At 42.0% G+C, this 18,695-nt stretch overlaps 1 protein-coding gene across 1 annotated transcript; it reads right to left on the reverse strand.

The window, feature by feature from the left end:
• Positions 1-8,285: 8,285 nt before the first annotated feature.
• LOC117350509 (olfactory receptor 1509-like) lies at positions 8,286-16,864 on the reverse strand. The gene is made up of 2 exons (XM_033924805.1): positions 16,833-16,864; positions 8,286-9,360 (listed from the first exon to the last, which is right to left on the reverse strand). Exon 2 carries the CDS (start codon positions 9,334-9,336, stop codon positions 8,401-8,403), a length of 936 nt encoding a protein of 311 aa, XP_033780696.1. The 5' UTR covers positions 9,337-9,360; positions 16,833-16,864; the 3' UTR covers positions 8,286-8,400.
• Between the last annotated feature and the right edge of the window lie 1,831 nt (positions 16,865-18,695).

Here is an 18,695-nt window from a genome sequence, read left to right on the forward strand (position 1 = left end):
CGGAAGATTTAGAAGGTACCTCGTCGGTCTCTTTATACTTATCACATTTAGAACATTTAAAAGGTATCTGTTCAGTATATGTCTTTATACCTATGACACACAGACTATTTAAAGATTTCTCTTCAGTGTCTTTCTTCTTTTGACATTCAGAACATTTAAAAGGTATCTCTTAGGTATATCTGTATACTTATCATATTCGGGACATTTAAAAGGTATCTTTTCATTGATTTTCTGCTTATCACATTCAGAACATTTAGAAGGTATTTTTTCAATGTCTTTATATTTATCACATTTAGAACATTTAAAAGGTATCTCTTTATTGTTTTTATATTTGTGACATTCAGAACATTTAGAAGGTATCTCTTCAGTGTCTTTATACTTATCACATTCAGAACATTTAGAAGGTATCTTTTTATTGTTTCTATACTTTTGACATTCAGAACATTGAGAAGGTATCTCTTCAGTGGTTTTATGATTATCACATTTAGAACTTTGAAAAGGTATCTCTTCATTATGTCTTTATACTTATCACATTCAGAACATTTATATCGTTTCACTTTAGTATCTTTATTCTGCAGAGATGCTCAGTGCTGCCCTCCTGTGGCAAATGTATAGCATAAAGGCTGAACCATTTTTCCCCTACCTGAGCAGAGTTTCAACATTACCCCCACCAGCATGAAAAGAAACAGGTGGTTAATGTGGAAACAGAGTGGGAAATGTAAATCAAACAAAACTGGACACATTTAAGGAAAGGAGAACTGAAACCAAAGGATAACAAATTGTAAATTGCAACCCATGACAGTGCATTACGGGAGATACGGATCGCAGCAAATACAGGAGTTAGAAAATGGAAAACCAGAAATGTAACTGCTAGGAATAGTTACCCTATTTTTAGACGCCTGCAAGGTGCTGAGGGTAGTAATTTTCAATGTAGAAAGATGCCATGAAATAACATCTCAGATCCTATGGGAACTTTGTAAACACTTTAGCATCATTAGATTGGAAGAGCCCTGGGGGGACCCACAACCCTAAGAGAATGAAGAGATTATGATCACCTGGGTCATCCCCATTCTGACCAGTAAAAAGCTGGATGCCGGGAAACTGGACACAATGGTGAAAGAGAAAAACTCCAGATGTGCATTAATCAGCAAAGTGTCTGCCCTTTGTGGTAACTCCATAAGCTGCAGGAAAAGAAAGAAGATCCTCAAGTACCAAGAGATACGGGCAGAATAGTTGCCAGATTTTACTCTGTAGACCTGTAGTCCCCCCCCCCCCCTCCCAGTTCCACCCAACAATTTCTGATTTTTTCATTGCTGTTGACAGTGTGTAGCCTTCTGCAGAAAGCGCACAAGCAACGATACTGTACTACGTATCCTATGCAAAAGTGACCCATTTGGAGACACTGCTCCTGAGAGAAATTGACTTATCTGTGTGTCCTGTAACCAGAGCATTTTTTAAAAAAAATTCTAATCACAAAAACACTCTACTTTTCTATGCTCTTGGATTAAGGGCGGTTGTCACTTATTATTGCATCCCCCCACCCCATTTCTCTGTTCAGCTGTTTGATATGTATTCTTTAGTTGGGTGTCTTTTCATCACTTAGTTTTTCCTCCAGCCATCCGTGCTGTATTCATATGGCCTCAGACTACAGGGATCTGAAATTTACAATAGCAAGGCAGTTGTGTTCTATTGGTCCTTTTTTTCATATTCCAGAAAGACGGGAAAAGTTAAAACACACCTGTCATCTAACTTTAAATACTTTCTGGAATCACTATGAAATTTCCCTCCCCTGATTTTTAGGGCATCCGCTAAAAATCAGGGGAGGGAAATTTCATAGTGATTCCAGAAAGTATTTCTTCACAGAACGGGTGGTCGATTGCTGGAACGAACTCCCACTGCAGGTGATTGAGGCCAACAGTGTGTCAGAGTTTAAAAGTAAATGGGATTTTCACGTAGAATCTCTAAAGATGTAAAGGGGGTGGGTCTGTAAAATCAAAGGGGTGGGTCATGAGAGTGGGCAGAATTGATGGGCTATGGCCCTTTTCTGCTGTCATCTTCTATGTTTCTAAGTATAAAATACAAATACACCTTGTATTTCTGGAAAGAATATACAAGCAATTTTAAAATTAGAGAACCTTTACCAGAACCAGAAGTATAGATGGAGCCAGGAAAACACAGTAGAAAGTGTGAATGATAAAGTGTAGGGTTACCCTATGGCTCCAGAAAAAGGAGGACGGATTAAGGCATCTGGGTTTTACTTCCAGTGAAAACAATGGAAGTAAAACTCAGATGACTCAATCTGTCCTCCTTTTTCTGGAGCCATAGGGTAACCCTAATAAAGTGTCCTAATCCCCTGAGTTTATATTGTACCCCCAAGTCTCTCTATTCTTTCCCTCCCTCACATGAAATCCTCCATAGTATCCTGATCTCTATTCAGTTTCTGAACTCACTTCAAGTTTGTTTTCAGAACGATGCTGTCCAGTCAAACTCATTAGCTGGAGTCTCAGTCCCAGGTACTGAACAGATGAGAGATTTAAAAGCGAGGAATTAAAAGCTGGAATTAAAAGCGAGGAGATGCATTTCCTGATTCCTACCCTTACAACAGAGCTGTAACGTTACCCAGTTCCAGGAAGTCCTGGTTTTGAATTTATGTCCCAAGGTATTGTGGGACTTGTAGTCCCTGATCCTAAATCAGTACTGCAGATCCCATAGGGTCAGAAATCTAGGCCAGGCCCAAAATTTCCCTCCTGGAAATGGATATCTTAGAAACTCTGTTATAAGGAGTTTGGTTGGCTAGGGGTGGCAAACTGCAATACTGGAGGGCTGTGAACCTGTCAGGTTTCAGGATATCCTTAGTAAATACGCTTGATTATATTTGCATATAAAAATAAGATATGCTAGTTACCGACATCATTATGAATATCCTGGAATCCTGGATACTTTGCTGTATTCCAGGACTGCAGTTTGACACCCCTAAAATCTCACCTTGGCTTCTGGGGCCAGGTTAACTATTAATCAGCTTGGGCAATCAGGGCTGCTGAAAGCTTCACAGGAGACACATGGGGCAGGATAGGAAGGAAGTGCTTCTGTCCTAGTACTGCTCCCGCCTCCCTTTATAGCCTATTGGCTGGAATATCTGACCACTATGCTACAGGAGGAAGAGAGAGCTGCTAGAAACAAGGATAAGCCACATCCTGACTGCAGCTGTCAATGGGGGTAAGTGAATCGCAAGAGGTTATTTCCCAGGACAGAGAATTCTGCAAAAAAAAAGAGTGATGAAGGGAGAGGGATAGATGGATTAGGAAGAGGCCAAAAGAGACTATGAGGAAAAAATAAACCAAGGAGGTGAAGAACTTCAAGCTGTTCTTTTGATATATTAAGGGGAAACGACCCGCGAAGGAAGCAGTGGGACCGTTGGATGACCATGGAATAAAGGGAGCGCTAAAGGAGGACAAAGCAATCGCTGACAAACTGAACACATTTTTTGCGTCTGTATTTACCGAAGAAGATGTATACAGCATACTGGAACCCATCAGGCTATATGCTGGAAATGAAGACGAAAAGCTGACAGGATTGACGGTTAGTCTACAGGAGGTATGTAGGCAGCTTGATAGGCTTAAGAGCGATAAATTTCCGAGACCGGGGATCCATCTGAGACCGGCATCCATCCGAGAGTCATGAAGGAAGTGAAAGGGACCATAGCTGAACTGCTTCAACTAATAGCCAATCTGTCGATCAAATCGGGAAAGATATCGGAAGACTGGAAGGTGGCAAATGTTATGCCGATCTTCAAGAAAGGTTCGAGGGGAGATCCGGGAAACTACAGACCGGTGAGTCTGACCTCGGTACCGGGAAAAATGGTAGAGTCACTGATAAAGGATCGCATCATTGATCACCTTGATGGACACGGGCTGATGAGGACGAGTCAGCACGGTTTTAGCAAAGGCAGATCGTGTTTGACAAACTTGCTGCACTTCTTTGAGGGAGTAAACAGACATATAGACAAGGGCGACCCGGTCGACATTGTATATCTGGATTTTCAGAAGACGTTTGACAAGGTTCCGCCTGAACGACTACTTCAGAAATTTGCAAGCCATGGAATCGAGGGTGAAATACTCACGTGGATTAAAAACTGGCTGGATCATAGGAAACGGAGAATGGGGGTAAATGGACAATACTCGGATTGGAAGAGCGTCACAAGTGCGGTGCCGCAGGGCTCGGTGCTTGGATCTGTGCTCTTTAACATCTTTATAAATGATCTAGACACTGGTACGACGAGTGAGGTGATTACATTTGCGGACGATACAAAGTTATTCAGAGTAGTGAAGATACAGGGGGATTACGAAAATCTGCAACGTGACATAATCAGGCTTGAGGAATGGGCATCAACATGCCAGATGAGGTTTAACGTGGATAAGTGTAAAGTGATGCATGTAGGTAACAAAAATCTCAAGCACGAGTACAGGATGTCCAGGGTGGTATTTGGATAAACTTCCCAGGAAAGAGACTTGGGAGTTATGATCGACAAGTCGATGAAGCCGTCCACGCAATGTGCGGCTGCGGCAAAAAGGGTGAACACAATTCTAGGAATGATAAGGAAGGAGATCAGGAACAGGTCGGAGAAGGTTATCATGCCACTGTACTGGGCCATGGTATGCCCTCACCTGGAGTACTGCATCCGCACTGGTCGCCGTACATGAAGAAGGACACGGTACTACTCGAAAGGGTCCAGAGAAGAGCGACTAAGATGGTTAAGGAGCTGGACGAGTTGCCGTACAGTGAAAGATTAGAGAAACTGGGCCGTTTCTCCCTCGAACAGAGGAGATTGAGAGGGGACATGATCGAAACATTGAAGGTGCTAAAGGGAATAGACTTAGTAGATAAAGACAGGTTGTTCACCCTCCAAGGTAGAGAGAACGAGAGGGCACTCTCTAAAGTTGAAAGGGGATAGATTCCATGCAAACGTAAGGAAGTTCTTCTTCACCCAGAGAGTGGTAGAAAACTGGAACGCTCTTCCGGAGTCTGTCATGGGGGAAAGCACCTTCCAGGGATTCAAGACAAAGTTAGATAAGTTCATAATGAACAATGACGTACGCCGGTAGGACTAGTCTCAGTTAGGGTGACCAGAGGGCTGCCGCGTGAGCGGATTGCTGGGCATGATGGACCACTGGTCTGACCCAGCAGCGGCAATTCTTATGTTCTTATGAATTGATATTGGGAACTCTGATGGGCTAAGTCTGTCCCGCTGAGGCGTTTGCTATGTATTTCCACTACACCTGACCCGTTTCTGTTCGCAATGCTAATTATTAAGCAGGGAGCTTATCTAGGCAAAGGACCTTGGGCTGGTGCCTCCTGAGAAGAAGCACGTCACAGAATATTCTAGGTGGAAAAGGGGAGTATAATGCATCATCTCCTATCCACCGCCCTCCCCAAAAGTGGCAGATGAATGAACTGGAGTAATAATAATAATATTGAACCCATTAAACTAAGATGAATATTACTGATGCTATGTCCAGAATCACAAAATTCTGAGCGTAATGGTTCCAGGATAATAAACATAGAAACATAACACAGATAAAGGCCAAATGGCCCATGTAGTCTACCCAACCACAGTAAGCATTATCACTTTCTCTCTCTGAGAGATCCCACGTGCCTATCCCAGGCCTTCTTGAATTCAGAGACAGTCTCTGTTCTCCTAGGACAAGCAGGATGAGTCAGCCACATATGGGTGTTGTCCCAACAGTTCCCAATTTGCGGATAAGCTCTCCAATAGCTCAGAGAGATTTTTTTTTCTCTGAGCATTAAGTTAAAAATAAACTTGAAACTTGAAACTTAAAATGGTTCTCTTCAGTGACCTTATAGTTATCACATTCAGAACATTTAAAAAGTATCTCTTCAGTATGTGTCTTTAAATGATATCATCATTTGTTTCACCATGGAGAGCACATTAGCAATTACAACACATATAATCATTTAAAATTTATTGCTCATATATAATTTCACCCACAACCATCAAACATTTCATATAAACCACACTAGTACCATTAGTTAATCACATAAATATATCTAATAAAAATATGTGAACCCTTCCCCTCCAATAAAAAGCATGTGGTTCAATTGTGATGAGAAATGATGCCTGGAGTATGAAGTAAGTCTAATGGACAAAGAAACTGTGGAAAAAGAAAAGTTTGCAAAGTATTTGAAGACACTGAAATTCAGTATATGGACAATGATACAAGTTTGATATGAACTTTTATTGGAGGGGAAGAGTTCACAGATATTTATTAGATATATTTATGTGATTAATTAATGGTGCTGGTGTGGTTTATATGAAATCTTTGATAGTTGTGGGTGAAATTATATATGATTATATGTGTTGTAATTGCTAATGTGCTCTCTATGATGTATCAAATGATTTTTTAATGTATGAGAGCTATCCAGAAGTGGTTTCTGTCTGGTTAAATTGCTTTCTCAAGACTGACATTCAACAGCTCTTAATCAGTTAGTATCACAGCACCTCACCAGAGACCGCTAAACTCATAGACAGCTGGGATGGAATTGGAAATTATGGAGTTAGGTGCTGATATTAAGCACTTAAATTGGACTATATAAAAGTCATAAGAGTTGCTATACTGAGCTGAACAAAAGTCCATGTTGTTTCCAACAGTGGCCAACCCAGGTCCCAAGTACCTGGCAGAAACCCAAAGAGAGCTGAGACTGTGAGGTCATAATGCCTCATTCCACCAATGCCCAAGGGCCAACCTCATCAGTGATGTCACAATGGCTTGATTGTCCTATACTTGGCTCACATAAGAACACAACAATTGCCGTTCAGGGACAGACTGAAGGTCCATCAAGCCCAGCATCTTGTTGAGTGGCCACCCAGGTCCCAAGTACCTGGCAGAAACCCAAAGAGTAGCAACATTCCAGAGCTGAGACTGTGAGGTCATAATGCCTCATTCCACCAATGCCTAAGAGCCAACAGTGATGTCACAATGGCTCGATTGTCATAGACTTGGCTCGCATAAGAACTTAAGAGACCAAAGGTCCATCAAGCCCAGGATCCTGTTTCCAACCCAGGTCACAAGAACCTGTCAAGATCCCAAGGAGTGAAACAGATTTTATGCTGCTTATCTTAGGAGTAAGCAGAGGATTTCCCCAAGTCTATCTTATGGACTTCTGTTTTAGGAAATTATCCAAACCTTTTCACTACATTCTCTGGCAATGAATTCCAGAGTTTAATTACATGTTGAGTGAATGTTTATGCTCATATTTATTGAGGTACTTATATATCACTCTTCTCAAGACCATCATTGCAGTTATTCCCTATCTAACCCAGCAGGTTCACAATATTTTCTCTGGTTTCTTTTAGATTTGCTTCTTAGTAGTTTTATTGCATGCCTTCTAGTCAAATTTATATTTATTCAATGTCATTTATAGAGTTAAGTGCTGAATATCACTTAACCACATAAGAGATAGGTGGCTACTTAAATCCGGATATTCAATGTCGGTGCACGGATATGGCCCGCTATTGAAATTCCTGGAATAATGCCAGCAGTGGCAACAGTGCCTGTTCATTTTTGGCTGAAACTGAAATGCAACCTTTCCCGCTTCCATGCCCGACACCAGTAGGCCACCCCCAGGTCTAACTTAAAAAGCCCTGGTGGTCTTGTGGCCTCTTGAGGGGGCAGGAACAAACCCCACTCGCTCCTGCCCTCACTGCTCCAATGGAAATGACTACTGAGACTTCCGTCTGCAACCTTGCAAGACTGCCACAGGTGATCTCGGCAGCCATTTTATGGTTGGAATCAGCACAGGCAGGAAACTCGCTTCTGCCCATGCTGTTCCCAACTGCAAAATGGCCGTTGGTCCATCTCACCGGTTCCTTTGCCTTTCCTCAGTCATGCAGCTTTGCTTCCTATGGACTTAGGAACAGAGTTTCTTGGATTAATTTTTCATCCAGAAGCAGATGACTTACTTGGATAAGGCTTAATGTCCTACAGGTGAACATACTCTATGGCTGGAAGCTGACATGAATCAATTGTAGTTTGGAAAGGAAGAACTGGGCAACCTCGATGGGCCATATGGTCTTTTCTCCCATAATCCATTAATTTTGAACCTCAATACTTAATCACTATATTCTATGGATTGTAGAAAACACCAGCTCCAAACAAGGATGAACAAAACTGACACCGATTTATTATAGTTAAAGGATGATTGTAACAAAAAAATTATCCATACATAATATATCTCAAGAATCCACATAATTAACTCAACATCGGGCATTGTTATATCAATAACTGATGTTCCTTTAGCGTTTACAGAGTTCCACCCCCCAAAATTAAACAACTACATTCAAGCTGATATTTCTAATTGTTTTGTTCTGAAACCAGGATTTATTCATCCCTGAGAAAAGATTTTTCTGCTGTTTAATCTCTTCATGGCTGTCTTCACTTCCTTATTTCTTAATGTGTATATAACGGGATTTAACAAAGGAGTCAGGATGGTGTAAAAAATTGAGATCATCTTATCAGCTGAAAATGTCACCGAAGGTCTCAGGTAAATGAAGACACAAGGGCCAAAAAACAAAGTGACCACCATGAGGTGAGAAGCACAAGTGGAGAAGGCTTTACGCCGTCCTTCAGCGGATCGAATCTTTAGGATGGTGGAGATGATACCTATGTAAGATAAAAGCAGCACCAGGAAGCAAGTTAATGATATCATTCCACTGTTGGCAATGATCATTGTTTCAATGATAAAAATGCTGGAGCAAGCCAACACTGACAATGGGTGAACATCACAAAAAAAATGATTTATCTCATTCGGACCACAGAAAGGCAGTTGATACGTTAAACATGCCTGTGTGAATGAGTGCACAAAACCAGCTACCCAAGTGGAGGCCACCAACTGGAAACATACCATCCTGTTCATAATGGCGGTGTAACGCAAAGGATTGCAGATGGCAACATAGCGGTCATAGGCCATCAGCGTCAAGAGAAAGCACTCTGTGCCCCCGAAAAAGTGCAGAAAAAATAATTGGGCGATGCAGTCATTGAATGAGATGGTTTTGTTCTCCGAGATGAGGCTGAGTAGAGTTTTAGGAACAGTAACTGTGGAGTAGCATAAATCTAAAAAGGACATATTGGTGAGGAAGAAGTACATGGGAGAGTGTAGGCGAGGGTCCACCTGGATGGTTATCATGATGAGAAGATTACCAACCACAGTGAGCAGATACAGGGACAGGAAGACCAGGAAGAACGCGATCTGCAATTCTGGAGTGTCTGAAAGTCCCAAAAGGGTGAATTCGGTGACTTTAGTCCCATTTCCAACTGCCATTTATTCCAGTCTATTGGCTTATGCCTGGAAAGAAACATTTTTTGCAATGCAAAAACAAAAAAACAGTAAAAAAATAAATGATTCTAAAAATAGTACTTTATTTATTTTTTAGGATTTAGTTAATCTTTTTGAAGGATGTCACTCAAGGCAAACATAAGCAATAGCCAATTACAGCAGTAAAAATATTCAAATAACAATCCAAAGTATGGCAAAGTACTTATTTTTATTGTTTTTGTGTGTTTTAAGGATTTTGAATGCTTTATTGTAAACCACCTAGGTTTCAGGCGGTTAATAAATATTTTAAACAGATAAATTTTATACAATACTCCCCCAAAATTCACGGGGGTTCCATTCCAGGAACACCCGCAAATTTCAGAAAACCGTGAATGCGGTTTAGGAGCTGATCGAAGGCAGGAGAGGGCAGCTGGGGCACCGGCGGGTGCTGAAAATCATTTGCGGTATTTTCCGACCGCCTCTTCCTGGTACTAAAGCCAGGCTACACCAATCAGGAGCTGCTTTGACACACCAGATAGCAACCATGACTTTAGTACCAGGAAGAGGCGATCGGAAAATACCGCAAATTGCTGAGTCCTCTCGAATTCGCGGGGGTTTACTGTATTACAAGGTTGACACAATACATGATAAAACATATTAATAGACAGCCTAGGGTATAAGCAAAGATGGAGCATATAGATAGATAAGACAAATTGGCATGAGTAAGACAATATGTTGCAGCAAAGATTATCCGCACTGTTTAGCTTTTTTCTTCTCTGCCTCTCGTTAGTCTGTCTGAACCCAGTGAATGCAATCTCTTACACATACAGTATATCCTCATTCTTTGATATATTTTCTAGTCATATCTACGTGGTATCCAGCACTAGACCATCTTCTGAACTAAAGGCATATCTTTAACTCTGAGTAATCTTGGCTGTGTAAACAGGAATAACTGAGCAGAAAGGACCTTTTTTTGCTATCTGTTTATGATCTTATGCCAGAAGAACATAATAAAGAAATCCAAACTCAACTAAGCAGTCTACATGATCCATTCTGGTCTTCGTCTGCCCTCACTTACAATGTGAGTCTTGAATGATGAGGCCTTAAGTGTTTGGGCTTGCTTTAGGTCAGTCTCCACAAAGTCACATGGCAGAAAGTAAAGAAAGGTCGGGTACTTCTGTAGCCAGTTCGGCAATCCTCTTCGCTCACATCCAAGGCATAAAGATCAGTTGCCTAAGCTAGGATCAATGCCTTTGCTTATAAAGTGTTTTGGTACTAGAAAACAAATCGTTTGTAAGTTCCAAAAGGAACGAACACAGTGGAGCAATCATGGTGATAAAAGAAGCAAGAGACTTAATGAATTAATTAAAAAGTGTACCCGACATGGCCATGTTTCACCCAGCAAGGGCTGCTTCGAGGAAAAAAACGTACTGTTAAAAACAAACAGAGCCAACATATAAGTACAGTGAAATCATATCAAACATAAAATCATAATATCATGAATAAATACTATAAAATATAACAATGAATCAAATAATAATAAAACTTAACAGAATACAGACATCAGAATAAATACTTGACAATACTCTCCTTTACAAAGCTGCACCTGCCGTGGCGGTAACACCTAGGACACTCATAGGAATTCTTTGCACGTCGGAGCTGTTACTGCGGTGACCGGTGCTAAAAACACTAGTGTGGCTTTGTAAAGGAGGGGGTAAATTCACTACCTCCCCCCCCCCCACACACACACACACTTTTTCTACGAGTGCTAAATGCTCTAACCCTGCTCCAACGCTCATAGAAGTCCTATGAGCATCGGAGAAGCATCAAAGCAATCCAGCACTCCAGGTTGAAGGCCTAAATGGCACCCAAACATTTAAAACCATTTTTTTTTTAAAAAAATCACAATTAACCCCTCTTTTTACTAAACCACGATAGCGGTTATTAGTGCAGGGAGGCGTGCTGAATGCTCCATGCGGCTCCCTATGATCATAGGAGCATTCGGCACGGCTCCCTGAGCTAATAACCGCTATCGTGGTTTAGTAAAAATTGATGGCCGTCAATATTAAAAAGATTTTTGGAAATAAATTACATATTCATGTGGGACATGATATGAGCTTTCAGTTAATATAAGAAATCTGATATTTAAATGTATTTATTTTAATCCAATTAAAACTGTGATTAAATGGGTCCTCGCAGCACATACGAGATGTGCTGAAAAGTTCTCAGCCCAACCAAGAACAGAATGACATGGGTAGAGTTCGATCAATGATCTCAAACCATCTCAAAACAGAGACTTTCATTTCTGTAATTTGGCACTTTCATGAAATCACCCCCCTTTTTACAAAACCGTAGCTCGGTTTTTAGCGCTGCCACGGCAGTAACAGTAATTCTTTGAGCATTGGAGCTGTTACCGCCACGGCTGGTGCTAGAAACCACACTACCTTTTTGTAAAAAAGGTGGATAAGATAACCCTCTTTTCAGCTTCAGTGGCAAAATAAGTCTCAGAATTTAGGAAGCTGGTTGGTTGGACTGAGAAATTTCCATCGCCCCCTCATTTTCCGCCTTCTGTGGTGCACAGATCGTGGAGGTTTACATCCAAAAGTTAAGGAAACTGGAAAGGAGTGCCAAATTTATGACAGGAAACATCCTAAAAAATTCACACAGAGCTAAAAGGTCTCTAATCTAAAACAAGGACTCAGAATATAGAGCTAGAATAGATTCACTAAGGGCACGGATCGGATCCGATCCGTGTCCGGGGGGCTGATTCACGAATCGCCCTCATGCAAATGAGGGCGATCAGAATCACGCTCCCAACCAAGCACCCGGATCGTTCTGTAGCAATCCCGACGCATGCGCAAACTATCCGTAGATGGTCTGCGTATGTGTTGAAGAGCAGAGACCTTCTTTTTAAGTTAGTCCAGCAGGCCCGTGGTTTTAACCCGCTTTAAACCCGCGGGTTAAAACCATGGGCTCGCACTGCGGGGGAAGGCCAGGGCGGCGCTTGGGGCAGAGAGCAGGAGAGGCAGGGGCAGAGCAGGCCGGAAGGAGCAAATTGGCAAAGAGTCGGGGCACGGAGCAGGAGAGGAGATTCGGGGCAGAGCAGGCCGGCAGGAGAAAATCACGGCAGAGAGCAGGAGAGTCGGGGGCAGAGAGCTGGAAAGTCGGGGTAGACAGCAGGCAGAGAGCAGGCGATGGCAGTCGGAAAGCAGTGAACGACTGGTCCCCAGCAGACGCTTGTTTGTGATCGGCCAGCCCAGTCGATATTGCAGGGTTTTTGTTAGTGAATCGCTGCCTGCTTACATTTCAATGCTGTTCCCCCTCATTTGCATGTGGAGGATGATCGGGGCAGAGGTTAGTGAATCAGCTCGGAGGGAAATCGGGTTGCAAACCGATCGGTACACGATCGGGTTGCTTACTGAATCTAGCCCCTAGTCCCCATACACCAGTTCAAAAAAGTGAGCATTAAAGAGCAGTTTTAAATTTCTTATCAGATAATTCTGCTGGCAGAGGTAATGGAAGATCATTCCAGAGGACCAGCATTGAAAAGAAAAAGAAATTCCTACTGGACTCAAGGCACGCATGGGAAACCAAACAATATTCACTGAAAGACCTGAGGGAATGAACTGGGACATAAGGACTGATCACCATTGCCAGAAAGTACAGGGTTGTTTTTTTTCCCCCATTTAAGGCATTCAAATATTAGAGAGCTAATTCTGTTGAAATCTCAGATACTTTCTTATTTGACTACCTTGAAGCCATTGCGCAGATTTCAACACAGACTGAATAAAGATCTACTCTGCCTTTCTCTTACCAACTTCCATCTACCAACTACAGCAAATTCATTTTACAGGTGTAAACTCTATTTTCTTTTCTCACATTCCTCTCTCATATTCCCTAATCCTGATTCCAGTGAAAACAATTATTTGTGCTACCCAATGGGATTAAGTTGGTCCCTGCGTAGTTGCAAATTTCCAAAGCAATTACATGAAACCTTTACATTGGCAAATCTTCCAATGTAAACTTGGTCTACTCTAGACTTCTTCAACCAAAATCTCTCTCTCTCTTGTATTAATGTAAAAAGAGACAGCATAGAAAAAAAGAGAACATGAGATAAGAGGGAAGGAAGCTGGAGAGATGGAGTGAAACACACAATGAAAGAAACAGAGCCAGATATGTGAGTTTAGAATTTGAATGATAGAATAGCGCCAAAGCACAAACTCTTTCAGCTTTACCGCTGATTTCTCTGCAAGTAAGATAAAGATATATATTAGGGTTACATAACTGATACTTTACAAATAGGCAAACAAATGCATACATGCACAGAAACATGCTTGAGAAACCGTCTCTTTGAACGGATGATTTTTTTGCTTTTCTCTCTGCCCTGTACAGGTGTTGCAATTATTCTTCCTGTCTGGATGGGCCATTTGGCCTTTATCTGCCATCATGTTTCTGTGTTGTCTGTGTTTCTATGTCTGCATACTGAATGCATACCTAGAAATTATATATTTGTGTTTACCTCAAGTTTCGATATTCTGTAGACCAGATAATGTCCTCCTCATTTGTTCTGACAAAATCTGCTTCACTAATTGTAAGCACTGGCAAACAGAATGATTTATACCATGTGTTTTGCCCTCAGGAATAAACTCTCTGATGGGATGGAAGAACTATAAACAACCTCGCTCTTTCCATATTCCTACAGAAAAATGCCTCTGGAGAAAATATCTTGCAAGCCAAATGCTTTGGAATCTGTGAACTCTGTTCCGATTGTGTTGGCACTGACTGTTGGCATGATCTATGGCAAACAAGAAATGTTTTGTCCTAATTGTAGAAAATCATTTTAATTTTGTAGAAATATTTCAGCGTATCACCATTACATAACTACATAGCTCTGAATTTCCTTTCACCTTGGTTTGAAAAAAGGTTTCACGCTGTTCAACCTCTAGAAATGTTTTTGAGACATACAATCTGATGGTGCTTTCTCTTTCAATTTTTTCCAGGGGATGTGCAGATGTGCATTTCTGTTGCACACATCATTTTGCAAAGAGGGGGGGGGGGGGTTGGGGGCCATGGAGTCCTCCATCCTTTTCTTTTCAATGTGTTGCTCTTCATCTACTGCTGCTACCATCAGGAAGACAAAACCTCCATCTTTTCTCTCCTTGTTTTCTCATTCCTTGCATCTTATTTCTCTCATCAGATCCCTTTGATCTGCTAGATTGATTTTGAACTGTTATTGTAACACACTTTGGGTTTAAATAAACTTAAGTTCATTGTCCTTCCATTCGGTCCTCTTGTCATCAGCCTTTTTATTCCTTTTCTTTGAATTTCATCCCCTCCAGCTTCTTTCTATTCCTCCATCCACACATCCTCTCTCATCCCTATAATGCTTCCTCATCCGTCCTTCCATATTTCCTACTCCACCCTTTCAACGTGAACAAATAAAGAGACCGTTAACATGCCCCCTCTTTTACAAACGCGTCGCACGGGTTTTAGCGCCGGCAGTGGCGGTAACTGCTCCCACGCTCATAGAGTTCCTATGATCGTCGGAGCAGTTACCGCCGCTGTCGGCGCGTTCGTAACAGAAGGGGAGGATAGTGACTCTTGAAAGAATTTATTGAGAAATGTCAGGACATTGTTGATTGCATTCCTTCTCTTTTTCATAGATTTTATTACTTGGATTTAATTAGACATCTTTCCAAATGCAAGCTACGTTCAGGTCAATAAGGTTTCCCAGTCCCTGAGGGTTATGTTTACCAGTAAACTTTACCCACCCACCCCCTTGCTTTTACTAAGCCACAGTAGAGGTTTGAACTGTGGCCCAGAGTGCTAAATATTCCAGTGTCAGAAAATGTAGCGCTCTGGGTCACGGTAGAAACCTCTATTGCGGCTTAGCAATTACCGTGCCGGCTCATGCTATAAACCTTTAGCACTGCTTGATAAAAGGGGTCCCTTAATGCTTAACAACGTGCAATAGTATGCAATAACGGAGGTTAGCAAATCTAGGGCCTCCTTTTACAAAGCCACGGCAAAGGTTCCGACCGTGGGTCAGCAAGATAAATGCGCCAGCACTCAGAATTCCTGTGAGCGTTGGCGCGTTTACCTCGCCGGCCCGCGTAGGCCCAGAAGTCTATTCCTCTCAGTGTCAGCATTTCCTGAATGAATTAGACTGCAGCAATACACAGCTGCATCCTTGAGAAAAGAGAAATTGCATAAGTAAGACATACAATCATTAAAAAATCTACTCTCAGAATGAATGTCCTGGGCTCCCTTTACGATGTCGCGTTAGGCTTTTTTAGTGCCGGAAGCAGCAGTATTAGCTTTAGCACTCAGAGAATTCCTATGAGCATCTGAGCTGGCAATGCCACAGCTGGCAATTAAAAGCCTAACGTGGCTTCGTAAAGGGAGGGGGAGGTTAGCGCAGGCTGCTGCAGTAACGGCCCCAAAGCCCACAGGGATTTAAAGGGCTTCGAGGCCTTTGTAAACTAGAAGGCATGGCAAATAGATTCTGAAGACTGATTCAGATATTGTCGGTACCAAGAGATCCACCAAAATTGCAATTTATTTGTGTGCTTTCTCCTTCTGTGATTCTCAAGTGGCAGGGCCATGAAACGCACTGCCATCTCGGGCAACAAATACCTAATCATTCTAGGAAGATTTCACATGTTCTTAAATTTTAAATGGGTGAAACAAAGAAGGATGGGCAACCTCACGGAGAGCGATGTCAGAAACAACAAAGCAAGACAGAGATCCCAAAGTTATAGAACCAAAGCAAATTTATTGTATCCAGTAGCTGATGGCAAAGACCCAACACAGCTGTGTTTCAGCAAAAAACTACCTGCATTTACAGAGTGTAGGGGAAAAAACACCATATAGCTAACGATAGGATAAGCCATTGGTTCTCAAACCACATATGCATGAGGGAGATTTGCATATAATGGAGGTGGGAGGCATGCAAATCTGGCTCATGCGTATTCATTAGGGACATCCTGAAAACCCAACTGGCTGGGAGTCCCCCAGGTCAGGTTTCAGAACCACTGCTTCAGAGCTTCAAGGGGCAAAAAGCACAGCCGCAGCCAGCCAGCACAGAACTGAAACACACATTCCTAAAATCCTTCCCGAGCCCTCACTCCAGAAAAGTGCCAGTGCAAATCACTGGATTTTTAAAGACACTCTGACATTGGCTAAAATTCTGCATCTTCCAGTGTGTGTATTTTGATACATCAGTGACTTTGTGTAGCATTTCATACACATGTATCCAAATAATAATTACAGTTTTCCAAACAATATGTCAGAGCTGCTCAACCCTCTCCTAGAGACAAACTTAACCAGTCAGGTTTTCAGAGTTATCATAATAAATATGCATGACATACCTTTGCATACTAGCAGAGAGGGTTGAGAAGCACTGCACTAAGGAAATGGAATATTATAGCATGTGCTTATTTTGAATTTCAGGGATTCAACTGCTTCCTTCTAGATCCCCCAGACCAATAGTTAGGTCTAACCTTCATCTTCAAATGCAGGCCTACAACTTCTGCTAAATACAGATTCAGGAAGCTTCGGCTGCTGCAGCTTATATGGCAGACCACAGTGCCCTCTAGAGGATTGCATGAGAAAAGCAAAAGACAATTTTTTTTTTTTTCATCCTCCCTGGTCTTTGATGCTATACAGGGTATTAAACCCTATTTCAGATTAGCACATGGAGACATGCTCATTTCCCAACTTCCAGCAAGTACAAACAAGTATTAGAAGAAATACAACATAATAGATGGCAGGGAGAGGTATGGCCAGTAGGAAAAAGGAGGTTAACATGCTTTGGTATAAGACTCTGGTGAGACCTCATTTAGAATATTGTGTACAATTCTGGAGGCCGCACCTTCAAAAAGATATAAAAAGGATAGAGTCGATCTTCATCATACTCTTCATCATAAGGCGGATGGGGACAGACTTAGAGATCTCGATCTATATACTTTGGAGGAGAGGTGGGAGAGGGAAGATATGATAGAGATGTTTAAATACCTACGTGACATAAATGCGCATGAGTCGAGTCTCTTTCATTTGAAAGGAAACTCTGGAATGAGAGGGCTTATGATGAAGTTAAGAGGTGAGAGGCTCAGGAGTACTCTAAGAAAATAATTTTTTACAGAAAAGGTGGTAGATGCGTGGAACAGCCTCCCGGAAGAGGTAGTGGAAACAGAGACTGTGTCTGAATTCAAGAGGGCCTGGGATAGGCACGTGGGATCTCCCAGAGAGAGAAAGAGATAATGGTTACTGCGGATGGGCAGACTAGATGGGCCATATGGCTTTTATCTGCCGTCATGTTTCTATGTTTCTAATGAAATTTAAAATGGAGCTTTATGCCATTTAACCGTTTCTCTAAGGTACACCAGAATCTACCACCTGTTTTCCTATCATCAGGAGCCTTGTAGTAATGGCATGGTTGCAATGGTGAGGGTCAGGCAGGTCCCCTGGGAGTCCTGCAGAATTTGTCTCCCCCTTGCGATTGAAGCTGCCATATTGTTGGACCTTCACTCGCACCCCCAATAGTCGAATCAAAGGTGCACCTCCGAGGCAAAAGTGGCATTTGCCCCCCTCCCTGGATTCTCATCAGTATCACCCACCCTATTACTAACTGCCTCATAGGAAGCCCTGTTGGGTAATGGAAAAAAATTTACTTTGCACCTCCTCCATCCCCTACTATTAAATGTGGAGTTAAGACCCTGCCACAAACCTGTCCCCAAACTCTTTGAACCCCGGTTGTGAACCCAGAGAATTGAACGTCTCACTCAACCTGCACAGTTCACAGAGGAAGGGCTCAGTTTTTGTATGAGCGATTCTAGACATACATCACTGTGAGACTCAGAGCACAGTAATACACCCCAGAATCAGATGCTCTCGTGTTGGAAATCGTTAAAGGGATAACTCCGTTCTTTATATCCAACGCTGCCGAAAACTTGGTCTTCAGATGAGAATCACTTTCTTTACTGCTCGGATCCCTGCGTAATATGTACTCTGGGGCTTTGTTAGGGTACTGGACATACCATAAGAGGTATGGGAAGGGGTCACTAGTATTAAATTTGCAAATTAGACGTGCCGCCTGTCCCTCAGAAACAAGCTCTTCTTTTGATGGCTGAGTAACAGAGTTGCCTTGAATGTGTCCTGCAAGAAAAACCACAAAAGGTGGACCATGTAAATAGTTAACTCCAGCTCTAGTTTAGGGGATTAAGTAAGAGGTTGTGAAGATCAGCTTATGGGACCCATAAGTGTCATGATGGTCCCAATATAATCTCGCTGTGGCTCGGAACATTATAACCTCTAACATAAGGATTTTAAACAAATATTTATTTGATAAAATGCAGAAAGATTTT

This window comes from Geotrypetes seraphini, chromosome 16 (assembly GCF_902459505.1).
Source record: "Geotrypetes seraphini chromosome 16, aGeoSer1.1, whole genome shotgun sequence".
NCBI lineage: Eukaryota > Metazoa > Chordata > Amphibia > Gymnophiona > Dermophiidae > Geotrypetes > Geotrypetes seraphini.

Bases quoted from the DNA above. Each gene is read 5' to 3' on its own strand.
- LOC117350509 (XM_033924805.1), bottom strand. From the start codon at position 9,336: ATGGCAGTTGGAAATGGGACTAAAGTCACCGAATTCACCCTTTTGGGA.